This window comes from Diadema setosum, chromosome 5, assembly GCF_964275005.1.
Source record: "Diadema setosum chromosome 5, eeDiaSeto1, whole genome shotgun sequence".
Lineage (NCBI taxonomy): Eukaryota > Metazoa > Echinodermata > Echinoidea > Diadematoida > Diadematidae > Diadema > Diadema setosum.
In genome coordinates, this window is record NC_092689.1 from 35,780,919 (window position 1) to 35,797,392 (window position 16,474).

The 16,474-nt window shown below is 40.9% G+C and overlaps 1 protein-coding gene across 1 annotated transcript; it reads left to right on the top strand.

The window, feature by feature from the left end:
* Nucleotides 1-235: 235 nt before the first annotated feature.
* LOC140228881 (synaptotagmin-15-like) lies at nucleotides 236-14,299 on the top strand. The gene is made up of 3 exons (XM_072309149.1): nucleotides 236-292; nucleotides 1,129-1,255; nucleotides 13,992-14,299. The coding sequence occupies exons 1-3, from the start codon at nucleotides 236-238 to the stop codon at nucleotides 14,297-14,299; spliced, it is 492 nt and encodes a 163-aa protein (XP_072165250.1).
* The last annotated feature ends 2,175 nt before the right edge of the window (nucleotides 14,300-16,474 follow it).

Here is a 16,474-nt window from a genome sequence, read left to right on the forward strand (position 1 = left end):
CTGCATTCCTCCAAAACATTTTTTTTTTCCATTCAGATGAAAAGGGTAAAATATATAGTCAGACATAAAACAAAGACATGTACCCGACAAAGGAAAGGAAAAAAAAAAAATTCATGCACTCGCCCCAAGCGTTTGAAAATGTAAATGTCGACTTTACGACAGTCATACCAGGGCAGAGTTTTGAGTTGACTGATTGTTGGGTGAAATGTAATCCGGCTTAATTATGATAGCAAAAATGGGTGAAAGAAACACGAAGAAGACGAAACAAGAAGGAAATGAGTTCGCCAGGGGCGTAAAGGCAATGATCCATCGACGAAAATTAGTTTCGACTCGAAGTACAGCTCAAGCAAAAAGAAAAGAAGAAGAAGAAGAAGAAGAAGAAGAAGAAGAAGAAGAAGAAACGGTTCCTGATAGGAGTTGCGTGATCATAGCAAGCAAAGGCGCGGTCCCCAGGAGAAAGAGAATCACGTGACCCTGTGACGTAATCTTTCATGCAGCTCAATCAACAGAATCTCCCAACGATACAATCTGGAGATACTTTGATACATTGATACTTCTATATCCATCTGCACTTAGAGTGGCTGTGTCAAACAACGTTAGCGATAGTTTACCCCGCCCCCTTCAGTTATAAACTAACAACAGAGGAGAAAAAGGAAACATCTGTAATGGATACATGAAGTAAGAACGTCAAACCGTCACCCCACACCCCTCACCCTTCCTCCCCATCACTGAAATCATTAAGCATTCGTTCCTCATAGTTCCATGCTATCATTCTTGAGACCGGTTATTTGATGATGATGATGATTAAGATGTTACCACTGCCTTACTCCAAGAGTCAACTTTAGACACTTTTATGAGCGTCTGGAAGAAATAGCATCAATTGAAATTAAAGTGAATTGAAGAAGATGGATTCGGATGGACGTAAACATTTTGCTGCGTTGGTTCGATGATATCGATAACACTCGGACGACACAATCCTCGGCATCCGATGATATAATATGACCTTAAAGTGCAACTTGGCAAGGAGCTTGAGATATTGGAAGTGTTACAAGACACACAACATAAGTCTGAGAATCTTCTATATCTATCCATTTTTTTTTTTGTCTTCTTGTTCTCCATCCATGACAGATAACGGGAAACCTCGGGCGCCTACTCGTCTCTCTGGCCTACCTACCCTCGCTGGAGCGACTGTCCTGCGTCATATTACGAGCCAAGGAGATCAAGTGTGAGAAGGGCGCCAGTGTAGCATCACTAGGTGAGGATGGCGGAGATGGGTGTGGTTAAAGGGGCATTCCAGTCTGAAAAGAAACAGTCAAAATCTTGTAAGCACAGCAGTTGAAATTTGATCAAAAGCGGATGAAAATTAGGGAAGTTGTGAACTCTCGTAAAGTTTCGTTAATTTCTGTTCATCAGTTCTCGAACTGTTAAAATGAATATGCGTATGAGTGAGCTGGTGATGTCATCACCTCACTGTTTCTGTGTTTCAGTTATACCATATCAGTGTAAAATATATCATTTCTGGCTAAAATTTTCATCATTTGTGCCCAGAAGATTGTACTCTTGCATAAAATATGTTAGGATACCAATTCCTGCTTGAATGGCAAGTTCCCATCGCAACAGCCAATCAAGAAGCTGTATTCTTATCGTTACGACGACATTTGTCACTCCAGCAAGAGCTGCTAACATAGCACATTGTATGAAATTGGGGTTTAGAAGTTACCCAGTGTCTTCCTATAATAGACACTGTCTATTAAAGAAACAGTGAACCTTACATTTCTTTGTGTGTGTGTGTGCGTGTGTTGTTATCTTTTTTTATATAATCATGGCACGCTAGAAATGTCATGATTGTAATGGAGATCACGCACAGAAAAAAAAAATTGCAGCAGTGATTCCTATAACTCAGGATGTGCGGTGTGGTCAGTGGTTCCTATGGTAACCAGTCGCCTTCTCCTACATCATCCACTGTTTCCAACGTGAACAACAGGCGCTAAATTTGTGTCTATCTTCTTCTTTTTTTTTAATACGGCTAGAGATTGAAGTGTGAGAAGACCACTACCATGGTGTCATGGATGCGGGGTGTGGTCACTGGTTTCCATGTTTATCTATCGTCTTCCCAAATCATCTTCTGTCTGGTTTGAGAACAGCAAAACAAACCCTTCAGTTTGTTTGTTTTTTCTCTTACAAGCAAGGAATGATTGCGGAAACGTTTGCCAACACATCGTCACTTTTCTCGCGGGGGGTTGTGTCATGTTTATTCATGGTGCGACGATGGAATCGATAATGATGAGCCGAGCCCGGACATTACTGGTCGTTGTAATAACACGGCGACGATCGATACCTCAACTGATGTATCTGACGGCGACAAATTCCCTTCTGAGCACGCTCAGTCAAAAAGAAAAGGGGGAAATACACACACACACACACACACACACACACACACACACAAATGTCAAACCATTTTCACTCTGTTCTCGCAATAGGTTCTCTCGACTGTATTCGCTTTCGTATGTACCCTGTAGTAGACTGTTTTGATTTCCGTACGCGTTTTTTTTTTTCGTTTATTTGTGACCCTGCAACTCAAACAAACAAAAAGTCGCCAGACATTAATTTTTAGTTCAGACCATATTCTGGAATAGCAGACTTTAAGCGTTAAAATGTTGTATAACTCAGATCAAATGGACTCTCCTAACCTATCTAAATATTGGAAAGAAAGCATAAACTCAGGAAAAGTGTGAACTGAGAAAAGAGGCTCTGAAGTGCAGTGTCTATTCAAGCGCTTAATCTTTACCAAACCGTGCTGGCTGTGCGATGAATGCGACAAAAAACAGGAAGTAAACCACCAGAGTAACAACAATGAAGGGATTATCAGATTAAACTGAAATTAAGCGTGCCTTATTAACACATTCTGACCATAATTAATGCCAACTTTCAAAGCAGTAGCACTATCCTTTCAAAAGTTATTAGAGTTGAAAGTGAAGAGTGTCGACAAGGCTTTTCAGAAATGAAAAAGGGATTCTAAAGACACACCTAATCACACTATTCTACCAGAAATGTTCGAGATAAACTGCTAAAAAAAAACCACACACACTTTCCTGCCCGTTTTATGATAGCAAATTTTAGCATAATGTAAAGGAAGACCCGCTCTTTCAGAAAATATGAAAAAGTCAAGTTCGGCTAGGTTGACCCATTTCACTTATTTTCCGTCCTCACGCAACATCAGAGTGTGCAACTTTATGTTCGTTTTGAGGTGCACGGTCACATTTGGTTTTATACATCTTCATTGGCTTTCTAATGCAGTTAAAGGGGAAGCGTTTCATCCTCGTTTTAAAGCAAAATAAGACGATAAAGCTAATTAAAATATTCAACATCTTTTTATTTTTTGTTTCTTTATTTTAGCTCTTTACATGACACTCGAAAACGAAAACAAACAAACAAACAAAAACCCAAACAAACAAAAATAAAACCAAATTTTTTTTATAGTCCTTCTTTAGTTATCCCCGGATATGGGCCATGGCGTTTTTAGTTTCATATTTAACTTTATTTGCTAGTCTTTTCATGATGAAAATGCTTTAGCTTGATCATACTTCAGTATCGATATCCATGCACCAGTTTAAAGGAGTAACCTTAAAAAATCAAAGATAGGTGTCTATCAGACATTTCATATCACCTTTCCCAGCAGTTTGGAGTCTCCTGCCATCAAACGTTGATGTTGTTTCTCCACGAAGTGCTCAAAACTTTATTACGGAATGCCCTGGCGACGGTTTCGTTACCGGTACCTGATCTACAATGTTCACTTCCCGTATAATCATGTTAGAACAGGCCGGTTGACTTTTTTTTTTCGGAAATGAAACTTGCTCCACATTACAGGTGCACTTTAACATCGTTACGATAATTCGACGCATTTACATTGTATATTTCCAAAGCCTCGCTCCGCGTGTAATTTCAACTGCAATCCAGAATCTTTACTCTTTTCCTTATCTCTCTCTCTTTCTCTCTCTTCCTCTCCCTCGTTCTACTTTCATTTGAGAATTACGCCTTTCATTGAATCGTTATCGTCGCGTTCAATCCGATGTTAAGTGTCAGGCACCTGGGGAGGGATCGTATATCGAATTAAGCCGGCATTTAGTTACATTTTCCCCAGCTCGGAAAACCTTTGAATCCAAATGAATTAGATGTCGAGAGCCTGCAACCCGCTTTGCGAGTTGCGCCGTTAAGAACTTTTTTTTTTTTTTCCACAGGCCACCTTAAAGGAGTGCAGCTGATGAATAGCGTGCGTTACACTGGGTATGGCGTCGTAAGACCGTTTTTTGTTTTTTGTTTTTGTTTTTGTTTTTTTTTTGCGCGCGGTCCTGTCCGTTTTATTCTAGTGTAGCTCTCTGTCTCATTTGGAGTGTGTGCCCTATGTAAAAGGAAAAACGGACATTTTACTATATAGTTTTCAACTCATAGGAATTTGCACAAAACCCAGGTGACGATCATATCACTTTGCCCTACATTATTTTGATCAAACCACATTCTCCTTTAAAAAAAAAAAAGGTGTAAAAGTGATCGCGGCTTTCTGTCCGACTTCGTTTTCTATTTGCCCTGTTTTGTAGTCCTTCCATGTGTCTGTTACATGGTGTAACATTAGCTTGCTCCGAGATTTTAAAGTGTCGGCTCGAATTAAAATGCCGATGTCATTTCTCTTCAAGTCCCCTACGCTTCTTTGCAAATGGTTGCCAATCATCATCATCGTCATCATCATTATCTTCATCATCATTTTAGGTTGGCTCAGTTGGTAGCGCGTCTGCCTCAAGATCGAAAGGACTCGGGTTTGATTCCCGAGTCTAGCTGAGCGATGTTATGTGTAATCATACCGTCCCCTCTAGTAAGAGGCGAAACACTCTGACCCTCGGATAGGACATAAAATGGAGGTCCCGTGTGTGAGAGAGTCACAACTCATGCACGTAAAAGATCCTTCATTGCAAAGAGCAGGGTGTTTAACCCGCTGAAGTGCATGGATCCGTCTAACATCCAACTGGACCCCATGGAAGACAAGCTAGTGCAGCTGAATATGTGCCATCCAGCCATCTTCTCATATGGAAAATGAAACAAAACAAACAAACAAACAAGCTATCATCATCACCACCAACATCGTCATCATCATTATGATTATTAATATCTTGACTTCATAGACTTACACACAAACACAAGGACACAAGTTAACAAGCTATCATCATCATCATCATTATCATCATCAATATCTTTACTTCATAGACTTACACACAAACACAAACACACAATGATGATGGGGAGTAGTAGAAAGTGATACACCAATCCTTGACTTCGCCGTTCACCCAGAAGAAAATGCATTGCCAATTTCTTTGAAACGACGTAAGCAAGTCCCCATCAGATCGATACCGTGTTCTGTAACTGGGACATTTTATTGATTAAGAGGGGACACAGCCTCCAGAAGGTACGCACTACGCTCTCAACACACACACACAGCGGCCATGAATGAAGAACAGTCATTGACAAACATGAAGATTCCGAGTCAAGGTTTCTCGTAGATATCCCTTTAAGCCTCTTGGGACCGCCACTTCGAAATATCGTTGGTATCGTGCATGATTGTCGACGTTTATTCGCTTTGAAAGGTTGTGATAATACAAAATACCAAAGCAGCATCTTGTTTCTACCAACCAAGCTACCAATAATACTATTCTTTTTTAACATCTATTTCTTTTTTCTTAATGGAACAGAAAAATAAATTATGTTCATTCGACCTGATTCTTTTTTTTTTACTTGTTAGTCTGAAGCAGATAATTCGAATCAAGCGTTGAGATTTGGTAGTCGGTGGAAATTTAGCGTGTGTGGAAGAGAAGTACTCTGCATCGCAAGTAGCACAAATCAAGAAAAAAAGAGCTAAAAGTTGACCTTCTCCCTCGTAATATGGAAACTGCAAAACGTTTTTATTCGATAGAAAGAGACAAGAAGTGCAAGCAATAGCTCCTGCAGAAATTGTGACTCTATGTGTTTGTGGTTTTCGGTAGAAATAGAGACGGCTTAAAGAAGGCTAATGCCCTGAGGGGAACGACATTTCATATTCTGTTTACACACGACGAGGCACTTCTTCCAGATCTCAGATGCAGATATCGTGCACCTCAGTGCAGCTGCCGTAGAGCACGACAGCACGAATTCGGGAACAATTCCCCGAGATTCAATAGCGTGATCCGAGGGGAAATGGTGTTTGCACTCCCCGACTGTAGCCGACAAGGCTTCTATAGTTGCACCCATCATATTCCCAGTCCAGGAGTACATAAGCAACTCGAAGAATCGATTTCAAAAATCATCCTCCTCACAAAACCGCGCGGGAAATGCGTATTTTGATCCGGTCGTCTTTCCAACCAGCCCACACAGAGATTATTTCCTCAGCACTCAGTCCATCTCGGTAATGGCTGCCACCTAGGATGATCCTACTGAAGCTGACAAACAGATGAAGAATTTTAATCGAAACGATGAGTTCATAAGTTTCATTACGCAAGAAACAAAAAGCCTTTGACATATTAAGTGTGTTTGTTGTTGTCATGTTTTACTTCCCTTTATACAATCTGCCAGGAAGCATGATAACGGGTTTGGAAATTTTGATACAACGGAAAGTGTTTATTGAAATAATATCACACCACATCCTAAGCTCAAACTCTTCAAACATCACATCATTCTATCACGTTGCTCGTTCGATTTAATGCGAGATCAAGTGATAAAGACGATACTTTTTTTGTTTGGGTTTCAAGGAGATTTTGATTTATCTCTCCTCATTGAAGAGTCTGTTTAACAAGAAGCACGCCCTCCTAGAGAAACATCAGAATTCTTTGTCTAAATATTTTTATCACGGCTCTTCTTTTAACACATTAACACGTAATTTAGTAGGGTTTTTCAGCTATTTGCCATGCCGCAGTACAGAGGTGCATGGTTACCGTGGTGCTCGCGTTGAAATGCAAATCTATTTCTATAAAGACGAGCAATCTTCACAAGATTTTGTGCACAGCGGTTGGGGGCGCTTCATGACATGAAAAACACTCAACTTTTACTTTCCTCTTTCTCTCTCTGTTCCTGTCTGTCGGCCCCTGCTTCTTTTTCCTAACAAGCTTGAACATAATGACGAAGCGTGTCAATGGTTTCTTTGCCGAGTGTTCCGTCAGACGGTTTGCTCGGGAATTACAGTCTGATGTCCGTGCATAAAGGGGGAGCAGTCAGTGCGGGAAATGCATTTCCAGTTTTGCTTTCTTTCCGTACTGAGCAGGCGGTGACAGGACGCCAAACAGAGTCACGTGACATTTCCCTCGCATTAAAGACGAGCTGAACAAGTTTCGAGGAGAATCAAGACGGGCGCATTGTTAACAGGGCAAACATCCTAGCGCCTCGATGGTATTCTTTCCCAGCTCTCTCCCGCGTGTACACAGAGGGCGGTACGCATTCAGTTTGCTTCTGTGCAAACGTGATAGAAACTGTCAATAAGACAAAATGCAACATGTCGAATGGAATAACACTTATACAGTCAGAAATCGTGATCCTTCAGCCTGTGTTACGAGACACATTACAAATGCATACATATAGATCTTGTAGATAGTAGACATGTAGATATTGTTATCTACATTCGACATTATCATCCCACGTTTATCGAATCCGGCATGAGTACAGTTGTCAAGAATAGTATCGCTGCGCGTATTATTTGCGTAAGCTGTTCAAAACTGACAGAATATTGCAATCATAAACATGAGAATGTAACTGAAAACGACGATTTCGCATTCGCGGATTTCAATAACATTTGCTAGAAGAAAAAAAATGTTGAGAATGTAATAAGGTGCAATCACGGGGATCTAGCCTTCCAACTTTAAAACCCAAACCGACGGGCAATTACGTCAGCCTATAATCTAAGAAGAAGAAAAGGATGAAGGAACAAACAAAGAAGAACTAACATCAGACTGCTTAGAATCAAAACGCGTGTCTTTATACGCACCATTTCAAATTGACTTGGCTGCTCAAAATTCCATTAAGGTATCAATACTCCGAGGAAGGAAACGTGTTTGCATGTGATGGATGAACTATACACTGTTTTTTTTTTCTCTCTCTCTCTCACCAAAAACTCGTGGGCGGTGACTTTGATACTTCTAATCTTCTTTCCTCCTAAGCACTTTCCGAAATATCATGTAGCTGCTGCGAAAGACGAAGATAGCATAACAGCGACTATTATCGGATTTGTGAACATGTGTCCCGCTCCTTTTTTTTTCCAGTCATGCTCAGCGACTTTCATTGAAAAACAAAGAGAGTAATATTTTACGCACTTCTTCGCAGTCGGATCGGCAAAAATAAACGCCTCACTCGCTAACTCTCACGGAGGATTAACAGATCCTCAAAATAATTCACAGCTCAGAATGGAATGATGAAACTTGGGGGACAGAGAAAGAGAGAGAGAGAGGGGGGGGGGGAGAGAGGGAGAGAGAGAGAGAGAGAGTGTGTGTGTGTGTGTGTGTGTGCGTGTGTGCGTGTCTCACTCCTTTTGAATTTTCTTGGGTTAGTCATAACTCGGAGATGTAAAAGTTCCGGAACCCCATTCTGAGTGAAGAAATTAATGACTTTTTTTTCTCTTTTTTTTTTTCCTGGATCACTACACCACGTGACAGCAACGGAAATGAGTCCCCGCGGTCAGTGCGTTCTTATGAATACCACATTAACATCACCGCCATTGAAGAAGTTTTCACTATCAAGCTTCTTTACCTAAATCATTGTTCCATTCTGTATTATATTTGACATTATTTCACCAGTTTAATCAGGTGCAATTATCACCATCGTATAGATGCTCACCTCTATAGGTCCTCCAGTGTCTTCATTTTCTTGTCTTTATGGTCTCATATCTATTCAGTATTAAGTATTAAGTCAGTATGTCGATTAAACTCGTCATTATCATATTTTCACTGTTTGAAAACGAATCAGGACTTTGATTTAAGCTAAACCTCCAGGTAATTGTTTAATGTGCAAGTGCGATACTCGATGTTTTGTACAAAATTAAGACGAGAGAGAGTCAAAACAGTGAATGCTTGATGGCGGTAGGAAAGAAATGTGCATTCGTAATAACAGCCCATCTTCTTGTCATTGGTGTCGTCATCAAGTAGTATGACGTCAGTGTTCCCGATAGTACTCTGGCTTGCCTGGTGTAGCACCGAAGTTATAGGACGGAGCAGCAGAGATCGACAGAAATTCCCATCTCTTTTCTCGAAAAATTGAATATCGCATTTCCCGCACTCTTTTCACAAACCCACTTTTCCATCAAAATTATACATTATGTAGGTCCTATCGAGTTTGTACATATTCAAGCGATGAACCATTTAACTGTAAACCTGGATGATATAACCTAAAACAAGCCATTTTCATATTCAGTATCACCTCCTAAATGATAAGGGTTATCAAAGTGGTACGTGTGTTCAGCAAGCTGCTAAATTGATGCGTCTGCTCCGTTATAAGCCGACGCTGCCAGAAGTTGAACTTTCGACAAAAATTGAAGGATATGAATTATGCAATATCACGTTCATATATCCGGTTGCATCAGTCTAGACGATACACTTGAGACTGGCCTAAAGCTTTGGAGTTATGTGCAAAGTGTTCAGAACCGGAATCGCTTGCAAATACAGCTCAATGAAGCTGGCGAGCTGATCGATCAATCTGAAATCTGCAAACACAGTTGCTGTCTTTTCAATTCCGCGTTCCTTTGATGTGTTTAAAGTCATTATCGGAAGGACTGCACACATGAAATAGGGCCAAGTAAGTATGCACAATACTTACCTCCTATGGAGATTGCATGTCACCAAGTGAAACATGACATAAGGGTATTGTGCATGCGTCATCACATACGTTGACATCCCGGTGCATGCTGGGATTGAGCAGGAATCGTCAGAGTTCGTCTGCATTACAAACTATCGCGCGCACTCTCTCTCTCTCTCTCTCTCTCTAAAAAAAAAAACCAAACAAACAAACACCAACAAACCAAAGCACACACACTAAAACAAAACAAAAGCAATGTGCCAGCTAGATCAAAAAAGGAACATTTGGCGATACCTTTATCTGGTTTTCTTTTCATTTGTAACATCTTCTTTGGCGGTGAGGTCGCCGGTTGATTTTTGGTAAGAAATAAAGGCGCTGTTAATAAACTCACAAAAGCCTTACAACTAATGTTTCCTTGCTACCTTGGAAGTACTTTTGCACCGAACGTGAACATTTTGTCGATTGACTAAATCACTCTATACACCATGGGTGTGTCCTAATCATAACAAGAGAGCCCAAAGTATAACCAAATCTACCCGACACAATAGGATCGGCTAGGGAAAAAAATAACGATAATTGAACCTCTTTAATTCCAGCATCAAAAAAGTTTCTCATCTCCTCGGGTTTATATTGACGACGATTCCAAATGTAAATAAGCACAAATTTCAATAAGTTTGCTGTCATATTCGAAGTGGTACAACAGTCCATCGGTAAACTTGTAAAGACCGTGCATAGCACACGACAATTCACGTAACATCTACAGGTATAAGAAATAATAGGACACATTTATTGGACATAAATGCTCATCTGAAACAAAAAAAAATATAGTCTAGGTCGTATTCGTTGTGGGGCGAAATCACGAGGTCTAAATCCAGCAAAAGTCTATCACAGAGCTTTCTGTGATAGGTGAGTGGAGATAGACAATGTGCTGTTCGTTTCGTGATGTTTTTTTTTTATTGTTTGTTTCAAACATTGCAAATAAATGTTGCATGAGCATGAAAAACTCTTTTCCATCAAACGGAATTAAACATTATTGTATGCCACACGCCCACTCACTCGTTAACAACCTTGGTTACTGGAAAAGGTCGATATTTTGCTGAATTATTCGCGAAACGTCAACGTTGTTTGTCTGCGTATCTTGTTACAGTGACATGAATTACTTAACATTTAATTACATTCATTAAAAAAAAGTATGTGGTCTGTTAGATCAGCGTAGTGTCTATCAAAACACTATTCTCAGGAGATGCTACAATAACGAAAAGCAGTTTAAGAAGAGAGAGAGAGAGAGAGAAACAAGATTCTGCCGAGAAACTTTGCTCCAAAGGAAGACAAACGTACAAAATCTGTCAGATGATACTGACTGCAACCATAGGATTACTCTGTCGTTAGGATTGTGTGCGAACACACACACACAGACACACATATAGACATAGAGAACAAATATTACTGTGCATTTGGTATATAGACGGAGATATATTGTTGCACAAGACATACTTAAACCCACAATATCTCGGTGTGTATTTTCGTCACACTGCGCATTAAATACGCACAGTGGTATTCATTCATTTATGCAAACTTTAACGCCCACACATTGTATTATTCGCTTGGGGAGCATACTCGATAGCATGCAGCCATCTCCATCCTTTTCTCCAGAGGGTTTAATTTTAATCTCAACGAGCTCTCATCCCTCCTTCACCACTAATATCACTGTTTGGAGACTTTAACAACTGATCTCTTTGATAAGCCCTTGTCATGAACACACGTCATGTTGGTTTTTGATAGGCTGATCCGCCAAGTTTCACTGCTGTTCAGCGACCTGTAAGTGTAGTCAAAGATGACGAACGACTATTAGACGTATTGGGCACATTGCAGCGTTTAGAACAGAACTAGTTCTTACCGTATAAATTATATTCCCCATCGAAATTCGACATTTATTCAAATTCTATTGAATTCCCAGTCGAAACCTGTTTCGAAGTCTTGGTGTAGAAGACGATTGCCCAATACGAGGAACGAAAGTTTATCCTGTAACTACATAACTGTATAACCATAATATCGAATAACAACGCATACGTGAGAGTAGCATCCATCATCCCCTAAAAACAACAAACAAACAAACAAACAAACAAACAAACAAACAAACAAACAAACAAAATAATGCTAAACAAACGCAACTTGTGGTTAGTGAGTGTCCAAAGTATGTTTACTGGTAACGCACGGCGGCCGGTCACGGAATGTGTCTTGTCGGCTGACCCAAAATATCACGTTCACCAAGTCTCTGTTGTTTCATTTCTTCTATAGACTTCCAGTTCCAAACCCAGGCAAAGCATTACAATGTGTTGTGTATTAATACACTATGACAAAGTTTCAGATGCAATCGATCATACAGCGAATGGTCAGCGTTAGCACAGCGTGTTGATTAGTACGCTGCCACACGTTCAAAGTTTTTTGGCCTGTTCGAAATGTTACGGGGTCCCCACCGTACCTCTGAGAACCCGACTGCAGACTATAAAACTAATTTCACACTAGTCAAGAACGAATGAGAAATGAATAATAGGTATGCCAGATTTAAACACATATACGTTACCTCTTTTCGCTGTGGTGTGTCAGGACCTTACCACACAACATTATGAGACCATTCAGACTGTTGAAAGGACATATGTTGATGTTCGACAAGGGGCCAGCCCAAGTGATGGGACTTGGGCCAAAATCAGCAAATACGTTTGCCATTCTGACGCAGTATCTCCTTTCGGAAAGTTTCGCGCACTGGGATGTCGACGTCTGCTCCTTCGCTTCAGTTCCGAAGAAAGAAGTCGGGATCAAGTGAGCGTTCGCTGTGACTGCACGTCTAGACAGAACCCCGCACCCGGCTTAAACACCGTTATCAGGAGTCCGACTCTTATCCAGTACACACCTCCCTCGAACAGGTTGAAAGAGAGTTTAGCGCGCCTGTTTTGCCGAGTACAAGGTTTTGGCTACTTCTTGACTGGGCAGACAACATCTTATTGGTACAAAGAAAGAAGAAAGAAAAAAAATCTGTATTTATCTTCCACCCTAGTCGAACAGTGCAGGGGTGAGGAACAAAGTTAAGTCAGACTAATTTAATACTCGTATACCACACGTCCCTTGACATTGTGTCTTTTGATACTGAAATTTATATTCGACGTATGACCCAAAGACGATTTGAATGCTTAAATGTGTTTGTCTTTGCGATGATATGTGTGAACGCCCTCATTGTCAAAATGAAGCAATTCTTGTCAGAACGGGGACAAGTCGAGCGAGCGTTACTCAAGGGCTTTTGCGTCGGAATTTTAGCCGTCTTGTTGGGTGAACATTCCCCCCGTGGCAGTCTATTCGACGTGAATAAAAGAAACATTCGGATGGTGGGAAACAAAGATCGATGAATCAGGAGTGAACGAAAGCCCACTGAATGCAAATTTGTCTCCTCCTCGCGGCGTCGAGCTTGAGCTTAGTAGAAGAAAAGAAGAAAAGCAAGAAAGTCATGTGTTTTATTTGAGTGCATAGGGAGATTATCCACTCATTTCAGATCGCATAAAAGAGAGGAATAAATTTCACTAAAGACTCAAAGCTACAATTGACAAGAGGCAATATCATCTCAACAGCTTAAGAACACTGTTTATTTAGTGTTAGCATGCACTACTGAATAATTATGGACTCTCTAGGGGTATTCATGAGAGATTTTTATCGGACAATGTGAAAAACATACCAGCACTTTGGAGCCGCGTTTATTTTCTTTTTAAGAGGTATTAAACTTTCGTCACCAGGAGACGCATAGGAGGAAGGAAGAGCGTATCCGTCGGTTTTTTGTTTTCATCGCACTTTGGAGCCGCGTTTATTTTCTTTTTAAGAGGTATTAAACTTTCGTCACCAGGAGACGCATAGGAGGAAGGAAGAGCGTATCCGTTGGTTTTTTGTTTTCATTTTAAAAGATACAACCTTAAAGACACGGCTTTGTTATGTTTTGTTTAGTCTTGTGTTATGCTTAGTTGGATATGAAAGGTTTCGTTTTATGTCATTAAAAAAGTTTCAAATCACAGAGATTTTCTTGATAGAGATGCAGTTTTTTGTCTAAGTTCTTTATAAGAAAATATCTCGCAAGTAAATGTTAATCTGTCGCATATTATCGTCATCAAGCACTCAGTATTTTGGAATTGTCTTGCATTGTCTCGTTCTCACAGAAACCTACGTGAAAGTCACCCTGATGTGCGGCGTGGACAAGGTGAAATCCCGCAAAACTGCCATCATCCGCGGAACGGACAGCCCCGTTTACACCGAGTCCCTGTGCTTCGTGGTCCCCATGGCCTACATCGACGAGACATCGCTAGTCATACAGGTGGTCCAACGGGCCCAGCTCAAGAAGGACAGGACCCTGGGACAAGTGATACTTGGGCCCTACATCTACACGCAAGGCAGTGCCATCAGCCATTGGGGGAAGATGCTGGCGCGGAGGGAGGCGGCAAAGCAATGGCATAATTTGTATTTGTAGGGCGGGGTTGCGTCGTCTGGCGGCGGGCCATGGAACTCTCGGCTATACGTTATAGAGAATGGAAATCGTTGCGCGCGTCCCATTGTTTCGCTTGTCGCTTTGGGATTAGATTACCGCAGCGATATAGCAAGTTTGTAACCGCGTTGTGCATAATTTTACCTCGAGTAATATTCCTGTCGATGGGTACACCTGCGTAGCATTTCAGTTTGTGAAAGGATACAGTCTGTAACTTCAAGAGAGCAGAAATTGCGCGGCTTGACACACACACGACCGCCTAAACCGCCCAGGATATGTGAAGTCTTGCGTTACCAAGTACTTCTTCCGTCGCTGTTCTCCCTTCTTATTTCCATTAAATGAAAAGTGCAGGTCACGAAAGAATTCATTTTGCCCATCATTGCTGAGAGTTCCATGCAGCTTGCCTCATCTAAAGTTTCTTCAAGATTGCAAAAGGGTCGATGGATTTGCTTTTTTAAATATTATGTGGTCTTCGCAGAGTCTATACGGCAGCCATGACGTTGATGATAGTTAGGCACTCGTTCAATATTCCGCAGAGTCCTCAATAGCTAGACTTTTGTCAGTCTGTGATTACTGTCATTGCCTCAAGTGTGCGCGCGCCAAATAAGATTACGTTAATTCCGCTCCGAAAAATTGCGAGTTCGGCGAACGGCGTCTTCTCTTCACACCATAATCCATCTACCCAAAAGGATATCGAGAGATTCCAAGTGTTAGCACACAATACGCACTCTCAAATCTCAATGGCACAACACTTCCTACGCAATTCTCAAGGAGTCAACATCAATAAACCCCATCAGCAGATGAACTTACAGCACTATAGAGAGGGGGAAAGGCATGATGGTTATAAGCCTGAAGATTTCAATGGAAAGCGTTAGGATCACTTTGGCATGGGCGGTCAATCTCCTGTAGAGACTTGATCACCGGTTGCCAATTGGTGATCGATGTTTATCTCCAGACCACTTCTTTGCTGTGTTAAAGGCAAACTCGACTTTATATTTTCAGCATCAATCTAATGAACAGGATAACTTCACGCAAAGCATTACAACCAGATGAAGAATAAGAATATTCTAGAACTTTCTTGAACCCGTGGTATCAGTCATAAACAGATACGAAAATCAAACGAGGTGGTGATGTCATGGCCAACACGGGTATCCCACGGGGATCCCATTGGTCGGCTCATTTCAATAATATCATACATTTAGTTTTCTTTGTAGTAATTACGCGTCTGTAACTTTTTGCCCTGAAAGAAAGATACATCATTGCTAAGTCATAACAAGTCTAGTATGTTTGCGTACAAGGGATATAATTCTGTTTTATATTTTAGTGTTGAGTCACTACAGGTCGAAGATAATTTGATATAAGGGATAATAAATATTCTTCTTTTTGAATTCGTAACATGGGCAACAATAGAGTGAAGATTTGTCATTACGCGTGCCAAAGTCACTTCCAGTCTACATTATTATCATCCTCAGACGAGCATTCAGTAGAGTTTTATTCTAAAGAGGAGCCGGTTCCAAGTGAAAAACCGCTTCGTCTCCCACGGCGGGAACAGCGGCACGAGCCATCAGCCGATAATACCTGAACGTCCGCGGCTGTCTAGGCAATGCGTCGAGCCTTAAAGATGATGCTCCGGGGTTGATGCATTTCTTATGATCTCGCCCACAAGAGTAAAAGAGTATGAAGGAAGTAGATCCGCGTGAGCAGCTTTGGAAGATTACCCTTACTCACTCGTGTTCAACCTTCTGTCTTCCTCCCCTTCTGTCCTTCCTCTTTCTTTCTGCTTATTCTCCTGCTACTTTCTTTCCTTCCTTCCGTTTGTCTGTCTTTCTTTCTTGCTAACTCTATCATCACCATCGGCAAACCATTGGCGTGATAAATATTGATTATAATAATTGTATAAATAAGAGTGAGATAACATAACAATGAACCCATAACCACGGCAATACCCGAACCATAACATAGTACAACCCAATCTTTGACAACGTAGACTGTAAACAGATTGGCTGGTGGTTTGCCATATTACTTTTTTTTTCTTTCTTTCTTGTTTTAGGTTTGATGATAGACCAATACTTGTGGCACAAAACAGTAATCATGATTATGAGTATTGAATTACACCAGCTGGGAATCTAAAACATTGGCACTCAGCATTATCTTGTTATC

Coding starts and splice junctions, on each gene's coding strand:
- LOC140228881 (XM_072309149.1), top strand. CDS start 236: ATGGGTGAAAGAAACACGAAGAAGACGAAACAAGAAGGAAATGAGTTC. Junction 293..1,128: donor GAAATGAGTTCGCCAGGGGC/GTAAAGGCAATG, acceptor CATCCATGACAG/ATAACGGGAAACCTCGGGCG. Junction 1,256..13,991: donor CGCCAGTGTAGCATCACTAG/GTGAGGATGGCG, acceptor TCGTTCTCACAG/AAACCTACGTGAAAGTCACC.